General features: G+C 39.3%; 1 protein-coding gene across 1 annotated transcript in view; it reads left to right on the forward strand.

Moving 5' to 3' along the window:
• Positions 1-2,735: 2,735 nt before the first annotated feature.
• The window catches only part of map2k5 (mitogen-activated protein kinase kinase 5), a 52,409-nt gene continuing 42,475 nt past the window's right edge, over positions 2,736-12,669 (forward strand). Inside the window, exons 1-6 of the mRNA XM_079165310.1 lie at positions 2,736-3,026; positions 3,261-3,309; positions 4,616-4,683; positions 9,207-9,276; positions 10,023-10,063; positions 12,503-12,570. Coding sequence (XP_079021436.1) covers positions 2,895-3,026; positions 3,261-3,309; positions 4,616-4,683; positions 9,207-9,276; positions 10,023-10,063; positions 12,503-12,570 — 428 coding nt within the window. The 5' untranslated portion in view covers positions 2,736-2,894. The remainder of the gene's footprint in view (positions 3,027-3,260; positions 3,310-4,615; positions 4,684-9,206; positions 9,277-10,022; positions 10,064-12,502; positions 12,571-12,669) is intronic.

The raw sequence follows: 12,669 nt of genomic DNA on the forward strand, positions 1-12,669 counted from the left end.
TTTGCTGCACACAAAAAAACAGCCAAATCGGAAATTAAAACTATAGTGAATAAGTAATGAGCAATCTCGTTGGACAATTTTGTTGCTGTCTTGTTTACTTGTTTTTCCCTCTTTGCTGAGAAAGTTAAATATGTGTGCCTCATACATTCAGAGTCAAACTGAGCTCACTTTGCGCTAAGCAGCTTGTCAATAGCAAGGAAAGAGGCACAGGGTAAGAAAGGAGGTCTGATAAAATGACTTTTAATTACCAGACAGTGAATGCTGGCCTTCCTTTTCCATTTTCTCCTCACAGCTAAGTCAGGAGTTTGATTTCTGATAATGTGGATTGCTGACTGGGCTTCGTAGTTGCCCCTAAAGCAGAAGGACCTAATGTCAAGTCCGGTGAGAGTGTGTTTGACAAAGTGCCATATAGATCCTCTGCTTTTCATCAGAGGGCAGTGCTGGTGGAGGCATTAATCACAATGCTTGATAGCCCGGCTTTGTTTTCCCTTTTACTCTCCTGTAACAATTAAGCCTCAGTAATAATTTCATGGCATTACATGGAAATCAATGGGTCTTTAACCCAGCTGTTGGTACAGGTGTAAGACATTAGATAAGTACAGGTCGATGCAATGGACTTCTAACCTTTGTGTGTGTGCATGTGTCTTTGTTTGACAGTTGATAACAGAACGACAAGCAGATAGATAGATAGATAGATAGATAGACAGATAGATAGATAGATAGATAGATAGATAGATAGATAGATAGATAGATAGATAGACAGACAGACAGACAGACAGACAGACAGATATATTTCATTTTTCTTTTGAATGCTTCCCTTAAATGTATGGTAACAACTGATAAAGAAGTTCAGGCCAACCAGCAGAGGAGACTTTTTTGTTTTAGCAGCCAGTGAAACCCAACCTACTGCAATGGCTGTCACAGCGCACGTCTCATTGATATTGTTTTCAAGTGCCACATGTCCAGCCGGACCTGAGCCGCGGGGACACTGAACAAGCTTTCACAAGTTCTTCTCATTACACACTGCGGTCATCAGACTCTGTGAGCAGAGCTCTGTAAATTAACAGGAAAAGAGACTTTGTTTTGCACAGGGATCAATGTTCTTAGAACTGCAATCAGAGCTCTGCGGTGAGCGGGCAGGGAGACTGATGCGGACCCCTCAATCATAAGGCCGTAATCAACAACGTTTTTTAGTGCCCCTTTGTTGTACATTCAATTATACACTAATGACTCATGCGTAGCGGAAACATTTAAATACTAATGCTGTGTTAATGTAGAGTGAAAGAGGAAGAAACCTCTTTGCATACTTGTAAAGCCATAGTCATGAGGGCATGACTCCTCTGTACACCTCCTACTTTTTAAAATGAGTTAAGCTCAGCTGTATCGTCAGGATGGTCGAGGAGCCTTGTCAATTTCACTTCTATGAAACTGAGGACCATTCATTCAATATTCAAATATCTGAACTTTTAAAATAGTGATCTAAGGTCAATTATAAAAAGAATATTCAGCCATTACATACCCACCAATTATGCCCCCTGAAAGATATTGAATACTTGGAATTGCACTCTCTTTATCAAACTATCTCACATCAAAGCACTCCAAGGTGACAATAATCTATTTTCATGATCCATTCAATAATTTCCATTCAGTATAAAAGGCTGAGTTGTACACACACATAATATGCCACCCCGTGGTTGCCTTCCTCCACTTTTCAATCTAACTCTTCCTAGTCCACATCCCATTAATAACTAGTGAACATGTAAAAAAAATCCAATTATTTCCAATCAAATACCTACAACATATTAACTTTCCAATAAGTTAAATCAAACATTCGAAAACGTTTTTAATCAAGTTGATTAATTAATATTTTAGGCATATTGGGCAAAACATTTTAATCTTAGAACTGCAGTTGCTAATCAAGTCCTTACCCATATGTTTGACACTGTCATTAAGAACAAAAATGTATATAGAAATGTAAAAGGGTCCTTTAACATATTATGCAAATATATGACTGAGCTGTTTGATTTTAATGCAGACCAGTTCTGCTGGTCGAGTGGGCACAATATTTGTTGTTGTTGTTTTGAGTGGTCAGTAATTCAATATGTGCAGTACTACAGGATCTTTTATTTAAGTAAAAGTAACAATACCACAATATAAAAATACTCTGTAAGTCCTGCATTCATTAATCTTTAAAAAAAAGTAAAAGTGCATATTAACATCAAAATATACTTAGTACCAAAGGTAAAACTGCTCATTATGCAGAATGGCTTATTTCTGAATATTTTATATATAATATCACTGGATTATAATTAATGAGCTCATTTAAATTACTTCATATACTGCTAGTAGCTTAATCCATAATAATGCATCATCATTATTTTGTGTCGATCTGAATCTGCAAAAGTAATACGTTACTACCGAGTAAAAAGTGTATAAAGTAGCATCAAATATAAATACTCAAGTAAAGTACAAGTTCCTCAAAACTGTGTTAACTACTTTACTTGAGTAAATGTACTTAGTTACTTTCCACTACTGGAAGTACCTATTTTCAGGCCTATTCCTCGACAGTAATTTTTTAGTTTTCAGTGGATACGCGGGTGTAAGTCCTTTATTTTGAAAATTCCCTGAGCGGATGTTGATTCGGAAACGCTGTTGGAGCTGTTGTGTTTTCCTCAAAACTAGCTTCATGGCTAAATATCTCTGATGACACGAGCTGTCGGCAGATATATATTTACAGTTTCATGCGGTTGACGTTTTTAAATCCCCGCATCACGTGAGAAAAGTGTCTGGACTGAGCAGGATGCTAGCATCGTTAGCACACCACTGCAGGAAATGAGCTCGTTAGCTTAAACAGCCAGTCCAAGTGTTATTATGTGGCTTAATCGTTCCTCTTTATGCTCGTACTCGATTTAAACAACCTCTGCACAATGGACACGGAAGCAATAGTGATCCGTATAAAGACGCCGTCGGGTGACATGGACTCGGCCGTTGACTGTCCGTCTCTACTGAACTTCAATGACTTGCTGGTGAGTCCTCACAATGCTACACAGCTGAGTTAGCTAACTAGCTAACTAACAGCTGTACATGGAAAAGACATTCATTCAGTTTAAATCTGGTACTTTCTGTTTCTGTGTCTTCGCCCAACAAAGACACACTAAACGGTTAAAACGTACACATCACTATGTGTGAATGTGTTGAACTTTATACTGTATTTTTGTTATTGTTTCTGTTTTGTAATTCACTCTGCTGAACATTTTTAGGTTGCAATCAGGGATGTCATGCCTGAAGCCACTGTCACAGCATTTGAATGTGAGTGTCTGTCTCATACTTGTATTACTTGACTTCTGAAACAGGGACTCAACCACACAGACCAGTGACCCACCTGAATCCATTGTGAACCCTATTGTGTTTCTATTTGGTAACAATATGTTGACCAACAAAACATTCATCCTGTGATTTATTAACTGACATACTGTTACTGAGGACTCCCCCTGTTGCTGTATGGGAGCCCATTGATTATCCCTCCCTTAGTTCTGCATCTATTATAGGGTGTTATTGGTGTGGATGTATGTGGTTACTGTATGTGGAGATGGCAGGAAAAAGCATGAATCAATTAAGTGAATCCTGCTCTTAATATCCGACCAACGTATTTGTCTTTTTATTGGCAAATGAACACAATTTCTTATTTTGTTTTGAAAATACATAAATGACCGTATCCTTTTGCATTCATAACACCGGAAATGTTGCAACAATGTTGCTGCTTTTCTTTCTGTTAACAGCTCAAAGTATTACTTGATATGATATTAAATTCTGTTAAAGTTTGTGTTCCAGTTTGCTGTGTATTTGCTATAGCGCATGAACAGAAATCTGATCTCTGACCCTTAAATCAAATCAATCAAAGTTAAATTTTGCAAACACCTTTCATACAGGTTAGTGCAGTTCAAAGTTCTTAACAGGTGACCGACAATTCAAAAATAACAGAGTAGATCATAAAAAAAGACAAAAGCAGTTTGACAATTTGAGACCAATGCACGGCAGACAATGAAATAATAAAAATGTAATGAAATCGATTTTAAAGTCATAATAACAATAAAAGTAGTAAAACAACGTTAAATAAAAACTAGTCTAAATCAAATAGAATACAATTATACAACTTATATACAATAACAAATTGAAATACAATCAATTAAGTGAATTGTGTAAAAAAAAAGAAAATAATCCACCTGTTGAACAGAAATGGTCTATCAGCCCTTCCTAATTAAATGTCTGGCTGAATAGAGTTTTTTTGTATAAGATTTCAACACTTCCAGCGGCTCACAGATCCTCAGGCTGATCGGAGCATTGTGGCTAAAAGCTGGTTCACCAAAGATTTCAGTCCTGCACAGACTCGTGCCAGAGGACCTGAGGGGTCGCACCGGTTCATACGTTGTGAGACATATATGCCAATGCAAGACCATGAAGTGCTTTAAAACAAGTAAAAGAATTGAAGTCAATACAGCCACTGATTGGCAACCAACGTTAGGACTTTGCCTTTAATATTGAAAGCTGTTTATCTTTTATTATTTCGCTACGAATGTTTGCAATCCACATTTGAAGATGCTTCTGTGTTTCTCAGATGAAGACGAGGTGGGAGACAGAATCACTGTAAGAAGTGATGAAGAACTCAAAGCCATGTTGTCATATGTGAGTATATAAAATCATGTTTTCATCATGTCACACATCCATCCCACAAATTGCAGAACTGAGTTGTATTTTTCGCTGATATTTTTATGCCGCAGCTGTTTTCGAGGTTATTTCTTCATTAAAAAAGTAGTTCTGATGAAAACTGTGCACGTTAAGGTCAGACCTCACTTATGTAACATCCACTGTGTGTCTGAACATCTGAACTTTTTGTAGTCCAGAAGAATATAGTGTTTTCTGAGGCAAATTTGTGATTTTGGGGTAAACAAACATATGCTTGACTTGACTGGAGAGTGTTACCAGGACATTGTTTTAGATGTCTTGTACTTTTTGAGTGCTTTGTGCAGCATGACGGAAGAGCCACTTAACTTCTTTTTCATTGGCCAAAAATCTTGATCTCAAAACATTGGCACTTAAATCTCAAATTGTCATCTTAAGTTTTTACTGTTTACGCCTCTAGTTGGCATTAAAATGGCTTACGGTATAAAAAAAAAAAACAATTCTAAAAAACCTTTAATGTTACATATGTCTTTGGTACACTAGCGAATTTCAGAAGTACAGGATCCCGTCCATGGTCACCAAAAACGTATCTCGTGGTGAATGGTTCAACGCTGTCAGATGTATTTTAAAAGACAGTTAATGTCTGTGATGTGTTGTAGGAGGTATAATTGGTCTGGAAAGAAAAATCTAAAAAGATAGAGGTGCTGATGACTAGATAGGAATGACACATTTCGACTTCTCGCTTCCACTTCTACACTGACATTGTATTTATCTGCAACCTATTAAGACTCAACCAGTGATGTCTTTAACCTCAGGTAAAAAAACAAACGTTTATAGGTATTTTTCAGAAACACACGCGTTTCCACTACCCACTCAGCTCCCCCACCTATGCTGTACACTTTCATATTCCACCATACTTACTGTTCATGCCACGGACAGTAAGAGTAATGGCGTGTAATGGCTTTCTCTACGAGGTACACTGAAAGCTAAATGAACTGTCAATTTTTATTATTTATTATTCAGTACTTAAAGTTTTGCCTCATTAAAGAGCGAGGCCCCCTGGGCTGCAGAATTGTTCAAAATCTACTTTCATCTGTGGATGTCTTTTACCCCCCATCAGCTCACAATGATGCTGCTGCAGCCACAGGCACAATTTACACTCCTTGTTTTTTTTTTGTCCGTTTCTATCATGCATTCACTTGTGGTTGCTTTTTAATCATTAAGTAGCATAGGGTAGCAGGGTGATTAAGCAAAACGAGACAGCTGTTGTGTTATGAAACAGAGATGGAAGAAGTATTGACCTCAGCCATCTTTATTATTCACAAATCCGGTTGACATGTTTTGAGGTTCTTGCAACTTTGGCTTTATGTGATCAGTGTGTAGCTTTCAATATTGGCACAATATTGAAATAGAGTTAGGATTTCAGGAATTCCCTGTGTTTTGGTATTACCACCAATGTTTTGTAACCTGATCCCGCCAGATGGTTTGTAACACAGAACCATCTGAGAACCGTCATTGGAAACTTCTCAGAATTAGGCAGACATTTGACAAAACGTCTGGCACTCACCGTAGCCACATCGTAGCTGCTGGTAGCTTCTCACTGGTCCGTGCTCTGGTTTACCCGACACAAACGCATTACTAGAAGCCTGACCAGGTGGATTTTCGTGTTAATATGTGATCCTGCGATTGTTGCATGACTTTGTGATATCACGACAATCCAGCTGACGTGCAAAGCAAATTGTTTTTTGTATCATGTGCCAACATTTTATCTTAATTTGTAACAACCGGGATGGCAAACATGCTGCTACAGTAAGTTATGATGGTGAAGTGCTGTGATAATCCTGAAAACTAATACATGATCAACCAAATATCAGTAATAGTCGCCAGTACACCTACCTGTGCGTTTTTAAATAGCAGAAAAGCAACTGCAGTACAACTGAAACTAGGACGCTGCGATATGGAGAATATCAAACATCACAATATTTTTGATAAAATACCTCAATGATAATGATTACCTGGGTAAAGATAAATAATAGAACAGTCTGGTAAGTTCTGCAACTTCATCACTTTACTGTGATGCAGCCTTATAAACCAGGAAATGACTTATACGTTACTAGAATATCCAAAATCTAAGATGATGTCCTGCCTCATATCACAGTATCCATATAATATTGATAAATTGCCCAATCCTAACTAAAACAACTTCAAGCTACAACTGGAGCCATCAGGGTCACTGGTAATTTTGTCAAATATTTAATATTAAAAAAACACAGGCTACAATAGTCATGCAGTATTATTTCATTTTGCAATACATAATAGCACCTTATAGTCCCACCACTAATTAGTTCTTTATTCGGATGATGTGACATGTCTTAACAGCATATTAATTTATGGCCCTGACCTGCAGCACAAATATTTAGTATCCACAACACTGCACTGCCTCGTCCACACATTTCAAAAGCCACAATTAATTTTTGCCAAACAAATCCAGGAGCGTAATGGCTTTCTACTCCTTGTGGGACAGGCAAGTGCATAAAAAGCTGCTGATCACCTGGAAAAAAACTGGTCTCTCTAAAATATAATTTACACTAGCCGAGTACTTTAAATGTCTTGAGCAAGGGTTATGCATTTCAGCAGTCATTTGCATTTGTACTCGGAGGATTCTTTTCCGTGTTGTGGTTGTTTGCTGTGGTTGCCATTTGGCCTCCGTAGAGACCCCAGTGGTATTTTTTGCCTCAGTGTTGTTAATTCCAGGTGAGCAGACAGCCATTATGTGAAATTAATAGGAATTAGGGGAAACCAGCATGTTAGGTGAGAGGTGGGATAATTCATTAGAGTCTCTCATGGTGGCCTCTCGTGTGCAACTGTTTCTGTGTGTGGATGTTTGGGATAATTAATTGATAAATGTTTAGCCAGACTTTTAAATATACTGTATCTACATGTGTTTTTTCTTATTCGGGATTTCTGCTTTTTTTTTTTGCCTTGCGAAAGAAATTCATGCTCCTTGTTGCTGAGCAAAATTAATGCTCAAATCCAGCACTTAATTAACATGAGTGTGCAGAGGGCAGTTATTGTGAAAAGTATCCCCCATCACTGAGAACATTGATTGCTACATGCTCCTGTGAGACCCACTAGTCTTCCAGGCATCTCTAATCATTGTTCGACACCTTGAAAGACAGACGCCCCTGTTCAAAGTTAAAGACTGGCCTGTGTCGGGTACTAAAAAAAACATGTGACCTCATCCGTTCCTCGCTCAGCTCCCCCTGGAGGTAGTGGCTCTAATTCCACCGTTCTTACTCCCATTTCCCCTTAGTCTGCTAATGATGATGAGGCCCACTCTCTGCTCTCGCTCTCCCACTTGTCCCTTAAGGCTGAGCGATGGTATTTGGGATCGGACACTGTTTAGTTATTGGCCAACAATGGAGAATGTCTTTTAATAACACACCTACTACAGATTAGGTGGTAATTGCAGCCTTAATCAATAAGCTAGCTGAGCGGAAAATTAAAGGTACGTGGAGCCCGACCCCCCCCCCCCCACACACACACACACCCTCAACACACACACAACATGGTTTTTGGTATTAGGCCCATTGTTCAGATGTGGCCTAGTGAAAACGCTGGAGGGCGAAAGCACAGGCCTAGGAGCGAGGAGGGACCTGACAGTGATAAATAGGCCTTTTAATAACAGCTGTGCCACTTGGGTAGCCATTCTGATCCATTCCCATCCAAGCCGGTCCCATCGTCCTCCCTCCCTCCCTCCCCCACAATGAGAGAGCACATTTACATATCGCAGTGATGACTTGGTAATTCATAATGGACTGTAAATGGAACACAATGAACACATGTACATGTGGAATACATGGAGACATCTTCTGAACTATGTGTTCGAGGACGTCTTGCTGTTCATTTTTGTTGGTTTGAAGCCTCAAAAAGGAGACATAAACGAGACACACACACACACGCACGCACACACACACAAACAGTTTAACAGATGGTTTGGTTAACTGAAACATCAATTATTGCATTGCCTTGGCAAGCATCTGAGAGGCCCCTGTGTGTGTGTGTGTGTGTGTGTGTGTGTGTGTGTGTGTGTGTGTGTGTGTGTGTGTGTGTGTGTGTGTGTGTGTGTGTGTGTGTGTGTGTGTGTGTGTGTGTGTGTGTTTTAGTCCTGTAGGGTATGAGTGTTTGGTGAGCTGTTGACCTGGAGGAGAAAAGGGTTAATGCTACACTCCTTCAATACAAGCCCACAGGGCATTGGTCCTCATCGGCAACAGATTTCAGCACAGCATGCTCACATTCTGGGAATACTGTGGATTAATTCTGACGTCATTTAGATAAACATTTTGTATGTAAACATGTAATATTCTAAAATGTGTCTTTGGCAAAGTTACCACAGCTTTTCTTCATCCGTTTTTTCTTTCTTTCAGTAATCCTTTAATAATGAAACAAAATATATTTAAGTTCCAGTATGTGTAATAATCACTTCCAATGACTATTGTTCTCTCTTTCTGTCTTTCCCCCTTTAGTACTTCAACACAATGAATGAACAACGCATCAATGGGCTGCTGCCGGACCCTCTGCAGATTTTTCCACGAGGTACGGAGTGACATGTTACAGTTTATCATGGCTTGGTAATGCTTAAAGGCTCAATAGGTCTTTGTAATTATTGTGTTGACAATTAATCATAAGCTAAATTTAAATATATAAAAATATTCACACTTTCCTAGTTGGAAACTATTAAACCAAAATGTGGGTAAATCCCTTATGCTGGTGTTCAAACATAATAAAATGGGAGCATTTGGTTGCAATGCAGCCTCTGGAAAACATTAAAATTCCGTGGCTCATTCAGTCATTTATAAATCTACATTTCTTTTGCTCCAAGGACATTGAAACTGCAAGCTTGTGTTCAGGCCACGCCTTGCCCAAATCTCTGACGTTGTCTAGTTTCTTCCCTGAACTGGTTTTGACTATGAGCGCCTTTTCAATACATACGATTTCTGTATCTTCATGTAGTTTTCTCACCTCCCCAAAGTCATGCATAATCGCTAACAGGCCCCAAGGGCAAAGTGCATTGTCTCTCTCTCCTTTGCTCTTAACCCATCTCTCTCTTACTCTCTCTCTCTCTCTTTTCTCTTACTGTGTGACTCTGTTTCCTTCCTACCTACCACTAGCTGTCTCAAGAGCCCAACATCTCAATCACTCTCTTGTCTAATTTCAGAGTAACCCTCATTTCATTTCATTTCGTCTTTTTTTTTTCTTCTTTACAAAGAACTGATTCCTTTTCAGCACATTTGTAAATGGCCCAGTGATGTGTTCTACAATCTAGTCAATTACTGTTTCAGCCGGCAAGACTCCAGGGATCCGGAACATACATGGCCTGAAGGTACCTATCTCAATAATTGTTTCAGCTGCCTTACACGGAGAACAAGGGGAGGGGAGGGAGGGAAGTTGAGGCAAATGGATTGGTAACGCTGTGTTCCACTTATTGAAATGTCAATTGAAGTCAAGGCTCTCCTTTTCTTTCACTCATTCTCTTGCTCTCCTCGTCTATGTTTATGTATGGCGGGCTGTGGCTGCAGCGGAGCTCGTCTCGCCCCTTCTCTCATCTTTCTTATGCCGGGTTAGCCGTTTAAAAGCAAGGTGTTATGCTAAATCCTTGATCCCCTCCCCCCCTCTAGAGTATTATGATCCTCCCATTCCATACGATAAGAAGAACAGCTTTGGTTAAAGCAAAAACTAAGTCACTAAGAAGATGTTATTGTTCAACCATGAAATTGTCATTACAAAGCCCCCCCCCCCCCCCCTGCCATTTACAAATGGCCTTCCACAGACCTTCCCATTTTATGTTGGGCATATGTTGCTATTGAAACTCATTGCTAATTACCATGGGTTAAATGACTTGACACCTCCTCCATCTCTCCAGATGATCCATATTATATCCATCTCCATTTCAATGGTAAAATCACCCCTCCTCTCCAAATACTGGAAGTGCTTTATTTAATGTATCCTCTGAGGAGTTTTGGTAACAACTACTGAATTGTGTCAGTTCTTTTTTTTTTAAGGTCAAAGGTCTGTTTTGATAAGATGATGTTTTCCAAAAAACCTGAAAGTCCTTTAGTAATCTTTCCCCTCTTTTCTCCTGTTTTAATGTAAAAGTAATTGTCTGAGGGGAGTCTTGTGCGCTGTTTAAATTAGGTCTTCCTGGGCACTAATTAAAGAGAGAATCCCTGTGCTTTACTGGACCCAACACATCGGCCTTCTGACCTCAATTAAAAGAGTTATTTTTAGTATACCCTTTACAGGATCTTCTCTCTTCTGGGTTGAGTACAGAGGTCTTTGTAGTAAACATTTATGCAGATGAATAAATGTAAAGAACAATGTTCCAAGTGAGTCATGACATTTTTTATGTCTTTACTTTATTTTCCGAGCGCCTTGGTAGCCGAATGGTTGCAACACATCCCACATAATGAACGTCCCCGGTTGATTCCAGCCTTGGGACCTTTGTTTGTTGCGTGTCTCACCTCTCTCTATCTCGTTCTCTCTCCTCTGCCTCCACACTGTTATCTGTCCAATAAAGGCGAAAATGACGACAAAAAAACTAGTGGTGCAACAAATCACTAATCTCACGGATCGGATCAAAAATTGGATCAGCACAGAAGAAAAAAGGGAACAAATATAACTTTTAGAGATCCCTGATAATATTTTTTTTTTGCCGCTGACACTAATTGCAGATCATTGATGATCCATATTGGCAGATACAGATTCCTTTGATTATAACAGACTCCATCCATCCCAGAAAACGCTCTGAAGTCTGAAGTGTAAACCATCCAAAATTCTAAATGTTATCCTTTTACTTTGTTAAAGTAATTTATAGTGTTTTTTCATAAAGGCACACAATTCCAATGATTAGGAAATAAAATATTGTATTTTCATTGATTAACACAAATCTTGACATTAATAGTTTTAATGATGTATTATAATCTGCTTAGTGTAAGCAGATTAGCTCATAATTCATCTCTAATATCTATTTATGTTGTCGTGAAAACATCTCCTTCAAACAACTGGATTTATTCGAGTTTCTCACCAACACTACATTTTACAAGATCACATGTGAACACATCATGATAACGTTATAATTCACCTTCGCCCAATACAAATTTTTACCAAACAGAACCTGAACGCATCATGATGTAACTCAAGGGAACCTCTGTTCGTTGTCCATTATTCACTTTACCAGCTCTCCTCCGGTCATTTTCAAAACAGATTGGTTGTTTACAATGTAACATTGTCAGAGATCGGCGAACAGAAAGCATAAATCTCGATGTCCTGATCATATATTTGACTGAACATTGGTGGATAACGATGTCAGTAAAACTTTATTTCACACTGTGGTGGTTAATGTAAACTTTGTAATTAATCCGTGGTTCACAACCGAACCGTGAGGGCTGATCCGTACATGCAAACATATTTTTGCCTCTTCTCTCCTTCTGCAGTCTTTCATCCCTTCACCTCCTCTGTCTTTCTTCTTCGCGTGCCTCCCTTCTCTCCTACGAAAGCCAATTAACCTCCAGGCTGAACTGGGAGCTTGTGTTTTGTTCTTGTTCATTAGAGGGTCTGGCCATATGTCTGTCTGTCTTTTGGCCTTGACCACTCTGTGTGTGTGTGTGTGTGTGTGTGTGTGTGTGTGTGTGTGTGTGTGTGTGTGTGTGTGTGTGTGTGTGTGTGTGTGTGTGTGTGTGTGTGTGTGTGTGTGTGTGTGTGTGTGTGTGTGTGTGTGTGTGTGTGTCCTTTCACATTACTGTGTATGTTTCCACACCTTCAGGTTAATACAAGACCTAACCCAGCCAATGACTGCACTCATGCCATCCCAGACTCCATGGCCAACAACAGGTGAGCTGTCTGGGGCATGAGGAGCATGTTACACTACCTGGAATAAACTTCAGCCGGTTGGTTGATAGATGAGTAGAACGATGTCGGTGACACTTGCGT

Source organism: Pholis gunnellus (genome assembly GCF_910591455.1).
Source record: "Pholis gunnellus genome assembly, chromosome: 1".
NCBI lineage: Eukaryota > Metazoa > Chordata > Actinopteri > Perciformes > Pholidae > Pholis > Pholis gunnellus.